At 48.0% G+C, this 22671-nt stretch overlaps 1 protein-coding gene across 8 annotated transcripts; it reads left to right on the plus strand.

Annotated features, from left to right (window-relative positions):
• The first annotated feature begins 503 nt into the window (after nt 1-503).
• On the plus strand, nt 504-20986 carry LOC127010346 (carbonic anhydrase 2-like). Of its 8 annotated transcripts, none has more exons than XM_050884289.1 (10): nt 504-644; nt 4826-5008; nt 5166-5198; nt 5461-5673; nt 7268-7400; nt 7635-7807; nt 8083-8189; nt 20111-20161; nt 20363-20449; nt 20735-20982. In XM_050884289.1, the coding sequence occupies exons 2-10, from the start codon at nt 4936-4938 to the stop codon at nt 20747-20749; spliced, it is 885 nt and encodes a 294-aa protein (XP_050740246.1). In that variant the 5' UTR covers nt 504-644; nt 4826-4935; the 3' UTR covers nt 20750-20982. The 8 variants fall into 8 exon arrangements, with proteins under 8 accessions (XP_050740246.1, XP_050740241.1, XP_050740248.1 ...); XM_050884284.1 differs by lacking the exons at nt 20111-20161; nt 20363-20449 and adding exons at nt 8442-8528; nt 8814-8830 and having other exon boundaries at nt 8083-8240; nt 20759-20981; XM_050884287.1 differs by lacking the exons at nt 504-644; nt 20111-20161; nt 20363-20449 and adding exons at nt 1711-1874; nt 8442-8528; nt 8814-8830 and having other exon boundaries at nt 8083-8240; nt 20759-20981.
• Nucleotides 20987-22671: the final 1685 nt, after the last annotated feature.

Genomic DNA, 22671 nt, shown 5'->3' on the forward strand with positions numbered 1-22671 from the left:
GAGAGGGGCAGGAGAGGCACTGTGTTAAGAAGACAGATGAAGTATTATGTAAGCCAGAGTATGATTTGAGCTCTCTTATAAATATTTTCTCCTCTCACTTTAGCAACGCAGAGAAGATGGCGCCACTATAAACACCTGCCTGCGCCAATATGGGCTGGGGCCGACTATCACCCAGGCCCCTCAAGCAAGTCTACCGGCGCTATAGGCGTAAAAAAAATAAAAAAATAAAAAAAAATTGAGAGAATCATTAAATACGTGTAAGTGAAAAGGAAAACGGGAAACCTTGAAATATATAGCTAATGATGTCCTTGTTCATGGTTTGGTAGTTTAACTGAATGCGTTTGTGTGTGTCTGTGTGTGTGTGTGTGTGTGGGGGGGGGCTTTAAAATATCATCAGCTATTCTCCCTTTCCTATTCTTATCAATAATCTATCTGTTCCTGAGAATTACCCCGCCCCACACACACACATATATAAACACACACACACACACACACACACGCACACACCAGGGGACAGCCACCAGAGACGCACGCTGTTCCGGTATTGTACAGGACTGGTCAAGCTAAGTCGCCGAGGAAAAGTCAACACCAAAAGGCCACAGGAAAACCCTTCTGAGGAGAGGGGCGACGAATGCGAACGAAAGGTCAGGTTTCCAAAAAGAGAAGTTGAGGAATGTGTGTTTCGCCCACGACTTGAACTCATGCAAGAGGAAGGTGTCAGGACACCTCTCCTCATGATCTTTCGGCCACCTCTTTGGATTCTTTACAGGAGCAGCGAGTAGCGGGCTTTTTTATTGTTGTTTCCTTTGCTTGTGCCCTTCTGCTGTCTCCTTTGCTGTAAAAAAAATATATATAAAAAAAAAAACGAAATTGTGTATATTTGTTGTATAAACATATAATATTAAAAAAAAAGTTATTCGAAGGGCGTTGAAACTTTAATTCAATCCTCGATAAATAAAAAGAGAAAAGTGTACAGAAAAACAGGAAATAATTATCCGAACTTCAAAACCATTTTACAAAGCCCGAAAAGTAAATTAATTTCAAAGTAATGTATAAGCATTGAAAAAAAAAGTGCCAAATTGCAGGTGAGTGTGTGTGTGTGTGTGTGTGTGTGTGTGTGTGTGTGTGTGTGTGTAGGGCCTCGAGTGCTCCCATTATCTGCCCCAAATAACACAGTATATCTAACTTTAACTATTTTAACTAAGCACAAGGCAACGTTAATTAACTTGATAACTACAATACCACTAGATCAGGCAATGACTACGTGTTATTCGTCTTGGGAAAGTAAAAGATAACAATAAATCCAGCGCCAACTAAAATGAAAACAAAATAATAATCAGTCCACCTTTAACAGTCACTAATACAGAAGAAAACGGAGGGCGGAACAACCATCGCCGCTCATTTCCTCCGCTCATTCGCTTTGGCTTTCGAAACGTTTGCTATAAATAAACAATATGACGAGATTCCTGGAAAATACTAAACAAACATGACACGTGCCGACTCTCCTATCACACCGGCGCTTCCTGTTGACAACCACGCGTTTTTTTCTTATTTTTTGTTTTTTTCCTTTTGCGTCATCTTATGGTCCTTATCCTTATTGGCCTTACGGTGCATGCCAAATAAAACTGTTTCGTAAATTTAAAACTTCTTGGACATGCAGACATAAACACTGTGGCTATGTGTTGTATCTCGACCGAATGCGCTGTTCAAAGATATAACTGATTCGAAGCCATAACAAAGCACCGGAGAGGAACAGGTTCATATCTCGCGTACTGATATGGGACCCTCAGCACACACACACAGCCTACCAGTCACCTTACAAGACCTTCGGCTGCAAGTCCCTGCCACTCCCCGGTTCTCCGTCGCAACACCAGGTACGGCAAAGATTCAGACACTCCCTGCCCATTGTCCCCCTTCCCCGTGAGATCCCTGCCCATTGTCCCCCTTCCCCGTGAGATCCCTGCCCATTGTCCCCCTTCCCCGTGAGATCCCTGCCCATTGTCCCCCTTCCCCGTGAGATCCCTGCCCATTGTCCCCCTTCCCCGTGAGATCCCTGCCCATTGTCCCCCTCCCCCGTGAGATCCCTGCCCATTGTCCCCCTACCCCGTGAGATCCTCAACCCCATCGGTGACATCCAAGCCCCGAATGATAGGTGCTTCCTCAAATAAAACGCAAGCTGTGCTCCCTTCACACAACGAAATGACACTTTGATGACACGGTGGGAATTGGATCGTTTTATATATATGTCACTCCTTACTTTTTTATGTATGTCCGTTTTTACTCTGATAGGCGTGAGAATGTTAGTGTGTCATCGCTCTGTGTGTGTGTGTTGTATACGTTGATTTATCTCAAATATGCACCTCGGCATTATGCGTATGCGTGCGCTCTCAACTCTTATATTTTTTCAAGATTCGTTAACTTCTTAATGTCCACGTAAACTTAACTCCTCGCTTCAATCCTTAAGCTCGTGCACGTGTTACACTGCTTCGTTTGGTAAAGCCTTTAGTCCTTAATTTTTCTAAGTTTTGAATAACTCTTGTTTAAGTGGGGAGGCGCGCTGGCTGAGTGGTTAGCATGATGGCGCTGTGTCCAGGACAACGCGGGTTCGCGCCCCGCCCGGTGCCACAAGTTGGGACTTTTCAGTCACCGCTGAGAGGCCTAAGACTACCCACATGCTGTCAAGAAGACAACCTATCAAACCAGACACTAGATTCCCTCTCTAAAAGGGAGGGTCATTGATAAGCTCCTTGGGGCAGCATGAGCCAAGCAAGATGGCGCCAGACAAAGCCTACCGGCGCCATAGGCATATTAATAGAAATTGAATGAACTTATTTGGCGCATGCACAAAATCCCCAAACCACTTTTTTTTCCGAGCAGGCTAGCGAACAAACTTAGCCACTCTCACGCCACCTGCCCCTTTTCTGGGCCGGCAGGGATGTAGTCCGTTCCCACGGACCTTCGTTCCACCCTCCTCCTCGGCTGTAGCAAAGGCTGCAGGGCCGGAGGTGTCGCCTGCCGGTGGTTCAGACCAGTGTGGCGGGAAAGACGCTTGGTGGGACTCAATTTTTTTCTCGATGGTTTGCGTGGTCTTTTACGGCACTACATTGCATCGGCTACTTTTCGGCGGGATGGCACCGTGACTCCCGGTGTGTGAAGCACTGGCTCCCGTCAGCGAGGGGGCTTCGTGGTGCAGTGGTTAGCACACTCGGCTCACAACCGAGAGAGCCCGGGTTTGATTCCCGGGCGGAGTGGAAAAATTTGGGCGGCTTTTCCGATACCCTACGCCCCTGTCCACCCAGCAGTGAATGGGTACCAGGTATAAATCGGGTGTTGTGTCCCGTCTCCTGGGATCTGTTCCCTTCTCCTATAATTCCTTCCCCTTCTGTCTCTCCGGCATATGACCACATACAGATGTTGCGCCGACTAAACGAAACTTTCCAACTTTCCCGTCAGCGACGTTGACGACGGTGGCAGCGTGGGGCACAGCAGTACGCGCGGTGGCAGGTGGTCGTTGAAGGACACGATAACGCCGGCGACGAGGATGGAGCGTTGACCGAGGCGGCAGTGAGGGCGAGGGTGGGAGGGGCACAGGAAGCAGCGAGGACATTGATGTGCGTGTACCGGCAGAGAATATTTCGATGAAATGCTTTATAAATAATTTTTCCCGATAAGGAAATAAGAGGATAAGAGTCAGTAAAGGAAAATACTCCCATAAAAGCGAGTTGCTACAGCGGATATGAAGAAACGTATCTCTCGTAGATTTCACATCCGGCAGTCCGTCCACAACCACGCCCGCCCCGCCACATCCTTCCCACACCTTTTATTTTTAACTCGGAGGCAGCAAAGGATGTGACGAGGAAGAAAACCTAAACGTTGTACAGAGTTACATCCTCGAACTTAATCCTTCTCTGAAAAATATCCAACACGACCCGTGCTCCCTTTACACAACGCCGAGTAGTGTACTTTGCTTTATCTCTAGTATGCATCGCTTAGCAATAGGCGTATACGTGCGCTCTCATCTCTTTATATTTTACAAGACTGATTAACCTTTTATTGTTCACGTAAACTTAACCTCCTCACCTCAATCCTTAAGCTCGTGCACGTGTTAGACACTGCTTCGTTTGGTAAAGCTTTCCAAACCTCAATTTTTCTAAGTTTTGAATAACTTTTGTTTAAGTGAAGAGGTGGTGGCTGAGTGGCTAGCGTGACGGCGCCGCATCCAGGACGACGTGGGTTCGCGCCCCGTCCCTCTGGGATTTTTCAGTCACCAGCGAGTGGCCTAAGACTACCCCCATGCTGTCCAGACGACTTCATATAACCCGGAGTCTAGATTCTCTCAAGTCATTGATGAGCTCCGGGGGGCAGCATGAGCCAAGAAAGATGGCGCCACAATAAAAAACTTGCCGGCGCCACAACGTGCAGGGGTCGACCTCAGGCCCCACCAAGAAAACCTACCGGCGAATACTTGTTGCCTTCCCATCAGGGAAGCGGCCAGTGTCGCGGCGGCTCTGTGGTGCGGTGACCGTAGAAGGGGCGGTGGCACTTGTTCGTCTAACCAGCACGGAATGTGTCTTTTTCAGGCCTGCATATATAGTGTCTGGAGAACAGACTGACAAGCATACCTGCCTGTCCACAAAGGGGGGGTGCTAGCCCCCTAGGAAGAAAAGTGTGCCATGGGCCTTTTGCTTCTGTTAAGCCTAATGAGCTACTTTGACCTCAATACTACTGATGCAATCATTCGCAAACATTTTCTTCACAGTCCCATTTGCATATCCTTTTCATGCTTCCTTTTCCCACAAACTTCTAATGATAAAATACATTGCAGGTTGCTAATATCACGTGATATCAAAACACCGAGCCCCTGACGAGCGCCCGCCCGCAGACTAAAGAGCACACCGAGCTCCGGTCTTGGAACCCAGCGAGAACCTTGCTGCCATGAAGACGCTGCTGATCCTTGTGGCCGTGTTGGCAGCCACCGCCACCGTCACGGAACCACGAAGGACCTCCGGTAAAGGCTTTGGTTTGGCTTCGTGTTGAGGCTGCGTCCAGCCGTCAGTGTTGTTAGCTTCTAACGCTTGTCGGATATCAACGCAGTGATTCACCGTCATGTCTATAATCTTAGTCCTCATAAAACTTGTGGACGATCAGTTTGTTTTTACTCACAGCGAGTGTCTGCGAGGGAGGCGATGATAAAGGTGGTGAGTGCCTACACTTGAAAGCCGGTAATGTTCGAAAAGCAAAACCTAAAGGCGTGAAGGAGGCATCTACACAGACCATATCCGAGAAATTAACATTTATGTAGCCCTGTTTTTGACACATAACAGTTAGCAGCTGGAAGAGGGGGGCATGAACATACCAGACGCCTCCCTGACCTGACCACCTTTCCCTCCACCCATCCCTGACATGACCACATTTTCTTCCACCCATCCCTGACCTGAACCCCCTTCCCTCCACCCCCAGGCCATGAGAGAAGTGAAACTGACTGGGGCTACGGAGACCACAACGGCCCCGACACCTGGCCGGACACCCACCCGACGTGCGGCGGCTCCAAGCAGTCCCCCGTGGCGCTCGACACACGCCAAGCTCTCCTGAACACCTCTTGGGCACCCTTCGAGTTCACGGGCTACAATTACTTGCCGCCCTACATGGAAGTCACCAACACGGGGCACGCAGGTTGGTGCTTTCCTTTCTTTTTTCTCTCTATTATTGCCGTAAAGGGAGCAGCTCAAGGGTTCAATAAGTGCCGCTGATCAGTAATCTGCCGGGCATTACTGCGTCTGCACGGCTCTTACCGCTGCTGATTATGAAAGAGGAAAACTAAATGCCGTGATAAGGAAGATGCAAAAGCTGTCTTCTTGAATTCTGTGGCGTCCTCTGTGGCTGGCACGGTGATAAAGCTGTATTTACGCCATTATATATACATCACTTTGTCTATACCAGTGCGGGAAAAGAACCTTGCTGGCAAACATTATTCTACTGGTACGTTTTGGGGTGTACACTTCATTGCATCACTAACTATACACCACAACGGAACGTGAACGACTGCTAAACATTATTCTGATTGTACGTTTTTTTACAGTGACCGCAGATACAGAGAGGGTAATTAAATACACCGGTAAGGAGTAGAGTGCGCCAGTCTTCTCTCAATGTATAATGTTCTCCGAGTGGCAATAGACGCAGTGAGAAGGCTGTACTGTAATCATTTTGTTCATTTCATGATATTCCTTCTCTCAAGTTCCAGTGTTCTCTCTTGAGTGGCAATAGACACAGTGATAAAGGCGTACTGTATCAATTTTCTTTGCTTAATTACATCAGCTTTATCTTGGCTTGATGAGACGCCGCATTTCACACTACCTTTTTTTTTTTTTTTTTTTACGTCGTGGCCTGTTGCGCCGATAGGCTTCTTCCCGGTGGATCCTGAATTCCTGATGGTCGATCCAAGGCTTCTTCCCGGTGGGGCCTGATGGTCGGCCCAACCCGTTCTGGCGCAGGCGAGTGTTTAAAGTGGCGCCATCTTGCATTGGCTCATGTTACTCTCCCGGAGCTCATCTTTAATCCTAGAATCTAGAGTCCGGGTTGATAGGTGGTGTTCTGGACAGCATGTGGGTAGTTTTAAGCCACTCGGCGGGGGCTGTAAAATCCCAGCTTGGTGGCACCGGGTGGGGATTGAACTCGCGTCGTTCCGAACGCGGAGCCGTCGCGCTATCCATTCAGCCACCGCCTCCCCAATGTTAACATCTCGTCTGTTTTAGTCCAGGTCAGCGCAACGATCTACGCGTCTGTGTCCGGCGGGAACCTGCCCGGCAAGTACATCTTCTCGCAGTTCCACTACCACTTCGGCTTGATGAGACGCCGCATTTCACACTACCTTTTTTTTTTTTTTTTTTTTACGTCGTGGCCTGTTGCGCCGGTAGGCTTCTTCCCGGTGGATCCTGAATTCCTGATGGTCGATCCAAGGCTTCTTCCCGGTGGGGCCTGACGGTCGGCCCAGCCCGTTCTGGCGCAGGCGAGTGTTTATAGTGGCGCCATCTTGCATTGGCTTATGCTGCCCTCCCGGAGCTCATCTTTAATCCTAGAATCTAGAGTCCGGGTTGATAGGTGGTCTTCTGGACAGCATGTGGGTAGTTTTAAGCCACTCGGCGGGGGCTGTAAAATCCCAGCTTGGTGGCACCGGGTGGGGATTGAACTCGCGTCGTTCCGAACGCGGAGCCGTCGCGCTATCCATTCAGCCACCGCCTCCCCAATGTTAACATCTCGTCTGTTTTAGTCCAGGTCAGCGCAACGATCCACGCGTCTGTGTCCGGCGGGAACCTGCACGGCAAGTACATCTTCTCGCAGTTCCACTACCACTTCGGCGCCGAGAACGACCGCGGCTCCGAGCACACCGTGAATGGCAACAGGTGGGTCAAAACGCAACTCCTTAACAACGGACCCACGACTCTCACATCAGTCATATCTAAAGGCCAAAAAAGAGGTTAAATTCGTCCCCATGAGTGTTTATTTATTCATGGTGCAGAAACTTTGTCATACTACCACCAGGGTCATAAGACTACCATTGAAAGGCCCAAAACTCCCACAAAAGCCTTTCAAGAAGGTTCAAGAAGACGACCCTTAGTTCATTCCTCCCTCGCCAGGTTCCCGGCGGAGGTTCACTTGGTGCACTACCTGGAAAGATACGGCAGCTTTAGTGAGGCACTGAAACACGACAACGGGGTGGCGGTGCTGAGCGTGATGCTGGAACTGTCTTCGGAGGACAACCCATTTCTCAAGCCCATCGTTGAAGCTCTCACAGAAATAACCAACCCTGGTGATTAGTCTCTCCCTCTATATATAATATTTTCTCTTTATTCTCTATCCACTTTTCTGTCTCCCACTGTCTCTGTCTGTCTGTCTCTCTTGCCTCTTAAAGAATTAAGATTAGCACTTATTCATGCACAAAAATAATCATCTGTCGCTATTTAGAGGACACTGAAGCTCCCGCCAGACAAGTTAATGTTACACAAAGTGAAAGCCGTATTTAGAGGCACGACGTCAAGACTTCTTGAGCCATTGTTGCAACGCTCATACCAATACGCTTCACAGGAGAGTCTGCCTCCATCACCCCCTTCCCCATATCGTACGTCCTGCCGAGCAACACTGACAGCTTCTTCCGCTACGAGGGCTCCCTCACTACCCCGGAATGCAACGAGGTGGTGGTGTGGACGGTCTTCAGGGAAACCACCCCTATATCGGAGGCACAGGTGCGTGTCCGTGCATGGGTGTATGCGCGCGTGTATTTGAATAAGCTGAGGTCGGTACATAATCTCTATAATTACTCACTCTCGTTCAGAAAACAAAAACTCATTCAGAAAGGCATTTCAGATCCTGACTTCATATAACCTAAATCATAAGATAACCACAACTCCTCTCCCTCAACATACACTAAAACCACATTCCCGCAGCTGGAGGAATTCAGAAAACTGAAGGGCGCTCATGGTGAACCCTTGGCAGACAACTACAGGCCCACCCAGGAACTCAACGGTCGCCAGGTGAGGGGGGCAAGGGAAGCAAAGTGGAAGTGGTGATGGGGCTGGGAGGCGGTGTGAAAAAAGGTGTAGAGACTGTGGCGCCCCAGGAATAGGCTGTTAAGGAATCGAGAAGGTATTTTCTTTCCGTAATTTGAATGTAATGCAAAATTTTGTATTCTAGTACCTATTACTGATGACATTACTCACGTTCAACGCTTTTTCATTGATTTAAAACTTCAGGTTAGAATGCGTAGTCAAGTAAAGTCGCGTCACTAATTCACCTGACTTGCTCTGTCTCTCCTCCAGGTGTACATGTCCTAGATGTACCAAGTGCCATGCCAGCTGCCCTGACCCTCACACCTGAAGATCCTGACATCTCCCACACGTGAAGTACAAACAGGAAAGAAGGACACTAGTCATGGCGATGGTGAGGGGGATAAACACTGCCGCGCATCCCACCATGACCGGAGTGTTGACAAGCCAAGCATTCTTGATTGATCTTTTAAACCTTGCAAAGGGGTGTCATTTTTGGTTTTAATCTAGACTACAGGAAGCAGTCACATTTTATTGTGCCAAAACTAGTTTTAATTTGTTAAAATAAAAAATTATATCAATACATACGATACCAAATAGGGCTTTTTTTCAAATCACCATTCCTATAATATTGTTGGCAAGGCCTTCACAGTAAAGGATCGAGGCCTAACGTTGGGAAGGGAGAGGAAGACACACCCTTGTAAACCTGAAGTATTGATACATAAACTTCGTGAAAATGTCTTTGCTAAGTAAGGACCGCCACTGCTGCAAGAGACAGTTTCCTTCCACACATTCCTTCCCAGTCCCACGCCCGTTGTCAGGGCACTGCGGACGTTGTATGTAGACGAAGGCTGGGTCTTGATGCGAGATCCAATTCTAGGGTGTTCACTCCCCTGCCTTGGAGCTGTCTCAGACCTATTCATTTTATGCAAGTTTTGTAGTTTATCTTCTTTCCTTTTCATATGTCTAACACCAATCATAGTCTTTGTTTCTCCTTTGAACGTGAGGAGGCTGAAGATGTCTGCAGTCGTCAAAATGTTTTCAAATATGACCTAGAGTCGTGTGGTGGTGTGAGGTTGAAATCAAAGGTGGTGGGTGCGAAATGCGATGGTGAGTGAGCCTGTTGGTGGTAGCGAGTGTTCTGAGTGCTAATCGGTTCACGGATAGACAAAGCCAGTACCCGTCAGCGTTAACGAGTCTGCGCTGCAGCGCCCATTTTCTTATGGGTCACCGGGGAGGAAATGCGCACGGCTTTGAGCGGTGACTGCTACAAGCCCATCCAAAAGGCACCTAAAGTGGGTTGGGCGTTGTCGTTACCACCCGAGTAGTCTAAGTCGGTTAGAACCTTTGACAACTAAAACACAGCTTTCGTCACTTGACAGCACCAACAGCGATTTTTTTCCTGTATATTGACGTTTAAACGAATTTGATGAATCATAGCTAATTCCTCCCTACCACAACATTCAATATAGGACAACTGACGGTTTAATCAAAACACAGACCAAACAAAGTAGTGTCGCCCTTAGAGATGCTGAAGAGAAGGAATACTGGTGTGGCACATATAATATCTACTGTCCGAAGAACGGGAGGACGACCGAGTGGGTGGGCAGCCGTGACGGGACCGAGGAGGCTATTTACGCTATCGCCGCTTAGTTAAAAGAGCTATTCATAACTTAACCAATCCCATGCGGCACTCCGCTGCATACTTGGGGTGCGGCTCCCGCGTTAGAGGAAAGCTATTTTTCGGCGGGGCAGCACCGTGACTCCCGGTGTTGGAAACACTGGCTCCCGTCAGCGACGTTGACGACGGTGGCAGCGTGGGGCACATCAGTACGCGCGGTGGCAGGTGGTCGCTGAGGGACACGATAACGCCGGCGACGAGGATGGAGGCGTTGACCGAGGCGGCAATGAGGGCGAGGGTGGGAGGGGCACAGGAAGCAGCGAGGACATTGATGTGCGTGTACCGGCAGCGAATATTTCGATGAAATGCTTTATAAATAATGTTTCCCGATAAGGAAATAAGAGGATAAGAGTCAGTAAAAGGAAAACCCTCCCTTAAAAGCGAGTTCGTACAGCAGATATGTTGAAACCAATCTCTCTTAGATTTCACCACATACGCCAGTCCGTCTTCAGCCCCGCCCGCCCCGCCATAGTTCATCTACGCGTTACTGCATGATCGTGCTTTGAGAAGGGAAAGGCGATTCCGTGATCGCCTTGACTCTCCCTCCTTGAATGATTACCTTGTCGAGAGCCAATCCAGCTGAGAGAGGAGCTGGAGCCTATTCTGCAGAGGAGGACGAGGAGGATGCACGCCATCCCCACCCACACACAGCTTTTGGCGGCACTCACAATCACCCTCGGAAGTATGTAATTCACAACAATAAGACCCCATCTTTCTCCTTGGTCACGACTCCCGACTCCTGGAATAAGTTTTGCAATAGTGGTTTCCATTCCGGCCCTTATATGAAAACTGGGCGTTCCTTATCTCTAAAACTAACCTAGACTGCACAGAAAACAGGTATTTTTTTAATGTAATCGAGCACTTTCCAAGACTAGGAAAGTGAGAGACTCGGTACAGATAGCAGTATGTGGTCCTACTAATAACATTTACCTTATTTTTAATTCCAGCATTAAACTAGATAGTGATACATACAGGAGCCATAAATAGGATGTGGAGGAACAATTCAAAGTAACCTAACCAAACTAAGGCCGGTTCCCACTATTCCGTTTTCACGTCTCCGTCGACATTAGTGAGGTCAAAATGACGTCCCAAAACAGCGGCCGCGCGGCACGGATGAGATACATTCCATCGGTCCATCGCACACCATTTGATGACAAACATGGACCGCACTGACCACAACGACCTCTTGTATATGTTATTTTGTATCTAAGTGCTTCCATTTCATATCTTCATATGTAGAATATTCAACATCACTGGACTGGCACCACCGCCACTACCCCGGACCCAAAAGTTAACTGAGTTCATCTCTGGACGGGGCTCCGCGCGGGGCTCGGGTTCTGTTGATGACGTCATTGATGGTCGACGGAAACGTGAAAACGGAATAGTTGGAAATCCGGCCTAACGTGAAGTGAGCAAGCAGAGATAACAGAACTGATGGCGCGGCTGGCTTGTGACTGGCTGGCACGTTTGGATTCGCTGGCGAGTCTGATGCGTCATGAAGACTCGCCCAATCAGCTAACCTTTTTTTAACTATATCCTTCCCACTTCCTTTTTTTCTTAACTCAGAAATAGTTAAGGATGTGACGAGGAAACAAGTCTAAACGTTGTTCAGAACTTACATCCTTCTCTCTGAATCCGCCACCAGTCGCCTTAAAAGACTTTCGGCTGCAAGTCTCTGCCACTCCCCACTTCCTTTTTTTCTGAACTCGAATGTAGCAAAGGATGTGATGAGGAAGCAAGGCTAAACGTTGTACAGAACTTACATCCTCGAACTTACATCCTTCTTTCCGAATCCGCCACCAGTCACCTTAAAAGACCTTCGGCTGCAAGTCTCTGCCATTCCCCGGTTCTCCGTCACAACACCAGGTACGGCTAAGCTTCAGACACTCACCGCCCATCGTCGCCCTCCCCCGTGAGATCCTCAACCCCATCGGTGACAGCCAAGCCCCGAATGTTAGGTGCTTCCTCATATCCAACACAACCCGTGCTCCCTTTACAAAACGTCGAGTAGTGTATTTTTCTGTATCTCAAATATGCATCGTTTAGCATTAGGCGTATGCATGCGCTGATTAACCTTTTAATGTTCACGTAAACTTAACCTCCTCACCTCAATCCTTAAGCTCGTGCACGTGTTAGACACTGCTTCGTTTGGTAAAGCTTTCCAGACCTCAATTTTTCAAAGTTTTGAATAACTTTTGTTTAAGTCCTTTGCTCTATCTTGTGAGTTTCTCTCTAAATAATTTGTATTAAGAGTTTAAATTAACTTATTTGACGCAAGCACATCCCACAACCCATTGCCACAACCCGTTTTCTTTCCGAGCAGGTCGTAGAGCAAGCTCTGCCACTCAGGACGCCATGCGCCCCTTTTCTCCCCCCGCAGCCATGTAGTACGCTTTCCGTTCCCTCCGTTCCATCTTCCTCCGCGGCTGTAGGGCCGGAGGTGGCTCCTGCCGGTTGTTCAGGCCAGCGTGGCGAGGAAGACGCTGGGTAGGGACTTTTATTTTGTGTGTGTGTGTGTGTCGATAGTTTGTGCTGACTTTGACGGCACTTCGTTACATATAGCCGGGGTGCGGCTCCCTCGGGAGCGGCAACACGATTTTTTGGCGGGGCGGCACCGTGACTCTTGGCGAGGGAAGCGCTGGCTCCCGTCAGTGACGTTGACGAGGGTGGCAGCGAAGGCCACAGCAATATGTGCGGCGGCAGGTTGATGTTGAAGGACACGATGACGTCGGCGACGAGGATGGAGACGTTGACGGAGGCAGTGACGAGGCCGAGGATGGGAGGGGTACAGGAAGCAGCGAGGGCAGTGATGTGTATGTGTGTATACCAGCAGCGAAAGATTTATATTGCATCCCCCCCAAGCTGCGGTGCGGTGACAGTAGAAGGGGCGGTTGTACTTGTTCGTCCAACCAGCATGTAATGTCTTTTTTTCAGGTCTGCATATTTAGTGTCTGGGAGAACAGACTGACAAGCATACCTGCCTGTCCACAAAGGGTGGGGGGGGGGGGTGCTAGCCCCCTAGGAAGAAAGAAGTGTGGCATGGGCGTTTTGCTATTGTTAAACCTAATGAGCTAATTTGACCTCTATCAATATTACTGATGCAATCATTAGTATACACAGTCTAATTTGAATATCCTCATCATGTTTCCTTTTCCACAAACTTCTAATCATAAAACACATTGCAGGTGACTACAGTCACGTGATATCAGGACACCGTGCCCTTGACGAACGCCCGCCCGCAGACGCAGAGCACACCGAGCCGCTGTCCTTGCAGCCATGGAGCACCTTCCTGCCATGAGGACGCTGCTGATCCTTGTTGCCGTGTTGGCAGCCACCGCCACCCCCACCGAGTCACGACATACTCACGGTAAAGGCACAGGGGAGGGAGCCCTGAAGACTGTGAGGTGTGACTAGATGAATGATTTATTAGTGGATTTAAAAATGCTTTAAAAATGATGAACGAATTTTGCTCGTTGGAAAATCAGCAGCATACGGTTAACCTCCACCCATATCTTTCGGACTATTTACTGTGTTAAACCTTGTCATGCGCGGCAACCATTAAACTCTGCAAGAAAAGCCGGAAATTTCTTGCAAGAAAAGTACTAAGCAGGATGACGTAATATTTAAAAACTATTAAAAATTATTTTAGTCTTTCAGAGATATGAGTTTGATAACACGGGGAGCAAGACAGACGGTGCAAGCCCAGTCCACGGAAAAAAAAGGGAGAAATTAGGGGAAAGATAAAGCATTTTTGGCAAACTGCTGCAGATAGTTAGCACCGAACTTTCCACTTACTCGAGTTTCCGTGATTTTTGTTTGATTTAAATGAACGCCACGAAAGACACAAGGACATTACATTACATAACAAATGTGTCTGGACGCCACGAGCCAGGGACATTATAAGACCAATTGCTGTGTAAGAAATGTTGCTGCTATGGAGAGGGCAGGCGGCGATGCCCCCTCTAAACAAAAATAAATGAGAGGTAAAATAAGATTTCTTAAGAAAGATAAAGCCAGTTATCAATTCTAGCATCAGTATGACGTGGCTTTGTGTGTTGAGGCCGCGTCCAGCCCGTCAGTGTTATTCGCATCTAACGCTTGTCGGATATCAACACAGAGATTTACCGTATGTCGATAATCTTAGTCACAACAGAACTTGTGGACGACCAATTTGTTTTCACCCACAGCGAGTGTCTGCGAGGGAGGCGATGATGAAGGTGGTGAGTGCCTACACTTGACAGCCGGTAATGTTCAAAAGGCAAAACCAAACGGCGTGAAGGAGGCATCTACACAGACCATAGCCAAGAAATTAACATTTATGTAGCCCTGTTTTTGACACAAAACAGTTAGCAGTTGGAAGAGGGGGGCATGAACATACCAGACGCCTCCCTGACCTGACCACCTTTCCCTCCACCCCCAGGCCACGAGATAAGTGACACCGACTGGGACTACTGGGACTACTGGAACAACGACCCCGACACCTGGCCGGACACAGAATACGGTAAACCCCTATCCATGGCTGTCGTAGAATGCATTTGCTGTGTTAAACCTTGTCATGCGCGGCAATTATTAACTATATTGGAAAAGCCAGAAATTGTTGATTACAAAAAGTGCTAGGCAAGATGATGCAATACTTCAAAAATATTAAAAACTCTTTGTTTCAGAGGTAGGAGTTTGATAACACGGGGAGCAAGACAGGCGGTGCAAGCCCAGTCCACGGAAAAAAAGGGAAGAAATTAGGAGAAAGATAAAGCATTTTTGGCAAACTGCTGCAGATAGTTAGCACCAAACTTTCCACTTACTCGAGTTTCCGTGATTTTTGTTTGATTTAAATGAACGCCACAAAAGACACAAAGATATTAAATTTCATAACAAATGTGTCTGGACGCCACGAGCCAGGGACATTTTAAGGTCGAAGAAGACAGACCAAGGGCGTTCTGTATCGTCTCCGCCACTTCTTTTCCCCCGCACAGTTCCTATCCGATCCATATGCACGGGTCTTGTCCGCCCTCGTATGGAGTATGCCTCTCACGTGTGGGAGGGCTCCACTCACACAGCTCTCTTGGACAGAGTAGAGTCTATAAGGCTCTTCGTCTCATCAACTCTCCTGTTACTGATAGTCTCCTACCTCTTGAATTCCGCCGCCACGCTGCCTCTCTTTCTATTTTCTATTGATATTTTCACGCTGACTGCTCTTCTGAACTTGCTAACTGCATGCCTCGCCCCCTCCTGTGGCTCCGATGTACACGACTTTCTACTCAAGCTCATCCTTATACTGTGCAAATCCCTTACGCAAGAGTTAACCAGCATCTTCATTCTTTCATCCCTCACGCTGGTAAATTCTGGATCAATCTTTCTTCATCTGTATTTCCTCCTGCCTACGACTTGAACTCTTTCAAGAGGAGAGTATCAGGACACATCTCCTCCCGAAATTTATCTCTCTTTCGGCCACTTCTCTGAACCCTTTTTTATAGGAGCAGTGATTAGCGAGCTTTTTTTTCATTATTGTTTCCTTTTTTGACCCTTTGAGCTGTTTCCTTTGCTGTAAAAATAAAGGCTGTGTAAGAAATGTTGCTGCTATGGAGAGGGCAGGCGGTGATGCCACCCCAATTTTTTTTTTTTATTCAACACAGGAAACAACTCAAGGGCAACAAAAAGAAAATGTAGAAAAAAAAGCCCGAGGTGGAATGTTATCTCAAGAAAGATAAACCCAGTTATTGATTCTAGCATCAGTATGACGTGGCTTTGTGTGTTGAGGCCGCGTCCAGCCCGTCAGTGTTATTCGCATCTAACGCTTGTCGGATATCAACACAGAGATTTACCGTATGTCGATAATCTTAGTCACAACAGAACTTGTGGACGACTAATTTGTTTTCACCCACAGCGAGTGTCTGCGAGGGAGGCGATGATGAAGGTGGTGAGTGCCTACACTTGACAGCCGGTAATGTTCAAAAGGCAAAACCAAAAGGCGTGAAGGAGGCATCTACACAGACCATAGCCAAGAAATTAACATTTATGTAGCCCTGTTTTTGACACAAAACAGTTAGCAGCTGGAAGAGGGGGGCATGAACATACCAGACGCCTCCCTGACCTGACCACCTTTCCCTCCACCCCCAGGCCACGAGATAAGTGACACCGACTGGGACTACTGGGACTACTGGAACAACGACCCCGACACCTGGCCGGACACAGAATACGGTAAACCCCTATCCATGGCTGTCGTAGAATGCATTTACTGTGTTAAACCTTGTCATGCGCGGCAATTATTAACTATATTGGAAAAGCCAGAAATTTCTGATTACAAAAAGTGCTAGGCAAGATGATGCAATACTTCAAAAATATTAAAAACTCTGTTTCAAAGGTAGGAGTTTGATAACACGGGGAGCAAGACAGACGGTACATGCCCAGTCCACAGAAAAAAAGGGAAGAAATTAGGAGAAAGATAAAGCATTTTTGGCAAACTTGCAGATAGTTAGCACCAAACTTTCCACTTACTCGAGTTTCCGTGATTTTTGTTTGATTAAAATGAACGCCACAAAAGACACAAGGGCATTAAATTTCATAACAAATGTGTCTGGACGCCACGAGCCAGGGACATTTTAAGGTCGAAGAAGACAGACCAATTGCTGTGTAAGAAATGTTGCTGCTGTGGAGAGGGCAGGCGGCGATGCCCCCACCCCCCAAAAAAAGAGAGGTGAAATATAATTTCAAAAAAATAAACTCGCTTAATGATTCTAGCTTTAGAATGACGTGGCTTTGTGTGTTGAGGCTTCTAACGCTTGTCGGATATCTCACAGTGATTCACCGTCATGTCGATAATCTTAGTGGCGGTGAGTGCCTACACTTGATAGCCGGTAATGTTCAAAAGGCAAAACCAAACGGCGTAAAGGAGGCATTTACACAGACCATAGCCGAGGAATTAACACTTATGTAGCCCTGTTTTTGACACAAAACAGTTAGCAGCTGGAACAGGGAGGCATGAACATAACCCAGACGCTTCCCTGACCTGGCCCCCCTTCCCTCCACCCATCCCTGACCTGACCCCCCTTCCCTCCACCCATCCCTGACCTGACCCCCCTTCCCTCCACCCATCCCTGACCTGACCCCCCTCCCTCCACCCATTTCTGACCTGACCCCCCTCCCTCCACCCATTCCTGACCTAACCCCCCTTTCCTCCTCTCATCCCTGACCTGACCCTCCTTCCCCCCACCCATCCCTGACCTGACGCCCCTTCTCTCCACCCCCAGACCACGAGAGTAGTGAAACCGACTGGGGCTACGTAGACAACAACGGCCCCGACACCTGGCCGGACACCCACCCGACGTGCGGCGGCTCCAAGCAGTCCCCCGTGGCGCTCGACACACGCCAAGCTCTCCTGAACACCTCTAGGGCACCCTTCGAGTTCACGGGCTACGACTTCTTGCCGACCTACATGGAAGTCACCAACACGGGGCACGCAGGTTGGTGCTTTCCTTTCTTTTTTCTCTCTCTCTTATTGCCGTGAAGGGAGCAGCTCAAGGGTTCAATAAAGTGCCGCTCCGCTGATCAGTAATCTGCCGGGCATTACTGCGTCTGCACGGCTCTTACCGCTGCTGATTATGAAAGAGGAAAACTAAATGCCGTGATAAGGAAGATGCAGAAGCTGTCTTCTTGAATGCACTGGCGTCCTCTGTGGCTGGCACGGTGATAAAGCTGTATTTACGCCATTATATATACATCACTTTGTCTATACCAGTGCGGGAAAAGAACCTTGCTGGCAAACATTATTCTACTGGCACGTTTTGGGGTTTACACTTCATTGCACCACTAACTATACACCACAACGGAACGTGAACGACTGCTAAACATTATTCTGATTGTACGCTTTTTTACAGTGACCGCAGATACAAAGAGGGTAATTAAATACACTGGTAAGGAATATAGTGCGCCAGTCTTCTCTCAATTTATAAAGTTCCCCGAGTGGCAATAGACGCAGTGAGAAGGCTGTACTGTAATCATTTTGTTCATTTCATGATATTCCTTCTCTCAAGTTCCAGTGTTCTCTCTTGAGTGGCAATAGACGCAGTGATAAAGGCGTACTGTATCAATTTTCTTTGCTTAATTACATCAGCTTTATCTTGGCTTGATGAGAGGTCGCATTTTACACTCTACATGTTAACATCTCGTCTGTTTTAGTCCAGGTCAGCGCAACGATCGACGCGTCTGTGTCTGGCGGGAACCTGCCCGGCAAGTACATCTTCTCGCAGTTCCACTTCCACTTCGGCGCCGAGCACACCGTGAATGGCAACAGGTGGGTCAAAACGCGACACCTTAACAACGGACCCACGACTCTCATATCTAAAGGCCAAAAAAGAGGTTAAATTCGTCCCCATGAGTGTTTATTTACATTCATGGTGCAGAAACTTTGTCATACTACCACCAGGGTCATAAGAAGACCACTGAAAGGCCCAAAACTCCCACAAAAGCCTTACATGTGCCTGGGCGCCGAGAGGTTCAAGAAGACGACCCTGATTGATTGATTGATAGTTTATTGTTGCAGGTAAACAACAAGGGAGAAGGGAGGAACATGCCATCCCTACCCCCAGGCAGGACAGAGTGAGATTATACAAATATTAATACATGTGAAGGGAGCACCAGGAAATTAAAAAGATACAATGGCAGGAAGGAAAGCACAAGTGAGGGGGCAGTACCTCCCCCTGGACAATAAGACAATAAAATGTGGGGACGGAGAACATTGCCCAAGCACTAGATGGGAATGAATACAGAGATAGAGTAATACTAGTCCTTAAAGTAAAATACTGCAGAGATCACAGCCTTGTATAGCACGGCAGTAGTTCAGGCTGTGTTCCTTGAGGATAGCAGGGAGGACATCATGGTTCAGGAGCCAACAAATTGTCTGGGGCAGGTCAAGGCAGTCCCGTGGCTTAAACTGAGCAATGAGAGGGCATTCCATGACATAGTGATGCAGTGTGTGGCCCCTCGGCCTGGCACAGAGCGTGCAGCAGACACCAGGGGAGTTACTAATCTCCCAGTAGTACCTATAGCCTAGCCTAAGGCGCATTGCTACCACATCCTGAGGGGCACTGTGTCGCCCATAGGGGTAAACACAGCGCTGGGAGACACTAACATAGTGGAGGCTGCTGGCGCTGCCATTGTCACAGCAGTGTCTGAGTTGGGTAGCAATGCTATCATGTGAATAATGCCTAAGTCTATTCTTAACATAGCTAAGCGTATAGTCAGTGCCAGGGTCCACTGTGTCATCCTGAAGGGCTCGTCGAGCAAGGCAGTCTGCCTTCTCATTGAGCCCTTACTTCATTCCTCCCTCGCCAGGTTCCCGGCGGAGCTTCACTTGGTGCACTACCTGGAAAGCACCTGCAGCATGGACGAGGCATTGAAACACGACAACGGGGTGGCGGTGCTGAGCGTGATGCTGGAACTGTCCTCGGAGGACAACCCACTTCTCGAGCCCATCGTTGAAGCTCTCACAAAAATAACCAACCCTGGTGATTAGTCTCTCCCTCTATATATAATATTTTCTCTTTATTCTCTATCCACTTTTCTGTCTCCCACTGTCTCTGTCTGTCTGTCTCTCTTGTCTCTTAAAGAATTAAGATTAGCACTGTTATTCATGCACAAAAATAATCATCTGTCGCTATTTAGAGGACACTGAAGCTCCCGCCAGACAAGTTAATGTTACACAAAGTGGAAAGCCGTATTTAGAGGCACGACGTCAAGACTTCTTTGAGCCATTGTTGCAACGCTCATACCAATACGCTTCACAGGAGTGTCTGCCTCCATCACCCCCTTCCCCATATCGTACATCCTGCCGAGCAACACTGACAGCTTCTTCCGCTACGAGGGCTCCCTCACTACCCCGGAATGCAACGAGGTGGTGGTGTGGACGGTCTTCAGGGAAACCACCCCCATATCGGAGGCACAGGTGCGTGTCCGTGCATGGGTGTATGCGCGCGTGTATTTGAATAAGCTGAGGTCGGTACATAATCTCTATAATTACTCACTCTCGTTCAGAAAACAAAAACTCATTCAGAAAGGCATTTCAGATCCTGAATTCATATAACCTAAATCATAAGATAACCGCAACTCCTCTCCCTCAACATACACTAAAACCACATTCCCGCAGCTGGAGGTATTCAGGAAACTGAAGGGCGCGGATGACGAACCCTTGGAAGACAACTACAGGTCCCTCCAGGAACTGAACGGTCGCCAGGTGAGGGGGGCAAGGGAAGCAAAGTGGAAGTGGAGATGGGGCTGGGAGGCGGTGTGAAAAAAGGTGTAGAGACTGTGGCGCCCCAGGAATAGGCTGTCAAAGAATCGGGAATGTGTTTTCTTGGCGTAATTTGAATGTAATGCAAAATTTTGTATTCTAGTACCTATTACTGATGACATTACTCACGTTCAACGATTTTTCATTGATTTAAAACTGCAGGTTAGAATGTGTAGTCAAGTAAAGTCGCGTCACTAATTCACCTGACTTGCTCTGTCTCTCCTCCAGGTGTACATGTCCTAGATGTACCAAGTGCCATGCCAGCTGCCCTTACCCTCACACCTGAAGATCCTGACATCTCCCACACGTGAAGTACAAACAGGAAAGAAGGACACTAGTCATGGCGATGGTGAGGGGGATAAACACTGCCGCACATCCCACCATGACCGGAGTGTTGACAAGCTAAGCCTTCTTGATTGATCTTTTAAACCTTGCAAAGGGGTGCCATTTTTGCTTTTAATATGGACTACAGGAGGCGGTCTCATATTTTATTGTGCCAAGACTAGTTTTAATATGTTAAAATAAAATTGATTTTATCAGTATATACGGCGCCATTTTTTTTTTCAAATCACCATTCCTATAATATTGTTGGCAATGCCTTCACAGTAAAGGATCGAGGCCTAACGCTCAAGTATTGACACATAAACTTCGTGAAAATGTCCTTATCTAAGAAACAAAGACAGGAATTCAGTTTAAGGAACAACGAAAGGATTTTTTTTTTTTTTTCATCAAAGGACGCGGCTCAAGAGCAACAAAAAGAGTACAAAAAAAAGCCCGCTACTCGCCGCTCCCACAAAAGTAAAAAGTAAAGAATAGCCAAAAGAGAGGTCAATTTCGGGTGGAGAGGTGTCTTGATACACTCTTCTTGAAAGAGGTCAAGTCATAGGCAGGAGGAAATACAGACGAAGGAAGATTGTTCCAGAGTTTATCAGCCAAGGGGATGAAAGAATGGAGATGCTGGTTGACTCTTGCAAAGGGGGTTTGGACAGTATAGGGATGAGCATGAGTAGAAAGTCGTGTGCAGCGGGGCCGCGGGAGGGGGGGAGGCATGCAGTTAGCAAGTTCAGAAGAGCAGTCAGCATGAAAATATCGATAGAAGATAGAAAGAGAAGCAACATGGCGGCGGAATTTAAGAGGAAGAAGGCTGTCAGTAAGAGGAGGAGAGCTGATGAGACGAAGAGCCACTCTGTCCAGATGAGCTGTGTGAGTGGAGCCCCCCCACACGTGAGATGCAAACTCCATAAGAGGGCGGACAAGGCCCCTCCTCGAGGAAGCTGATTTAGTAGGAGAGATGTGAAGTTTCCAGTTGAGATTTTGAGCTAAGGATAGACCGAGGATATTTAGTGTTGAAGAAGGTGACAGCTGGGTGTTGTCGAAGAATCGGGGATGTCGATATGGTAGCTGTTTGGAAGATTGTGTCGAGTTGATAGGTGGAGAAACTGGGGTTTTGACGGGAGACGGGAGGGTGGGGGGAGATGAGACAGCTCATATTATACTTCATCAAGAAGGGGCGTAGCTGCATGGAGGAGGGGGTCACTTGCCCCCTATGAGAATGCGGTGCCTTCCAGATGTCCCTCCCCTCCCCCCCCTTCTTGTTAATGTCCCACCATTAATCTGATATTAAGGTATGCCCTAGGGCCTAGTAACCTTCTGTAGCATCAGGATACTCCCGGGTTCCACTTGGATACGGCCCCCCCCCCCCCCCCCCCGATCCCCCTTCATTGGTAGACACCTAGCTAGGCCATTGTCATGGACACACATAATCCACTCACAATTTTAATAGGCTAATAGTTAATAAAGCATATTTAAAACTGTCTTTTTCTCTACCAAATGTTTGAAATGGCATTGGCTCACTTTGTTGTTCCTATAATGATGACATCATGACAATGATGTGTATGTTTTCCTGCCGGAAAATCATTGCCTATCGTGCTGTAGTCTGGTCTGGGTGCAGCACTAACACACCAGGAACCTCGTGAACTCATGATCGGCCTCACCTGGCAGGGTCACCCGGAGGAAGCTCAAGAAATGGCCATCGCCGCTGGCCGGTTCCCCCAGCAGGCCTGGCCCGCCTGTGTTGACCACTGTGACGTCACTGATGACTGCTACTGATAAGACAGCTGAGCAGCGTCTTGCGGGGGAGCAGGAACGATCGGGGACGTCTTGGA

The sequence above is a fragment of the Eriocheir sinensis genome, chromosome 43 (genome assembly GCF_024679095.1).
Source record: "Eriocheir sinensis breed Jianghai 21 chromosome 43, ASM2467909v1, whole genome shotgun sequence".
Taxonomy (NCBI): Eukaryota; Metazoa; Arthropoda; class Malacostraca; order Decapoda; family Varunidae; genus Eriocheir; species Eriocheir sinensis.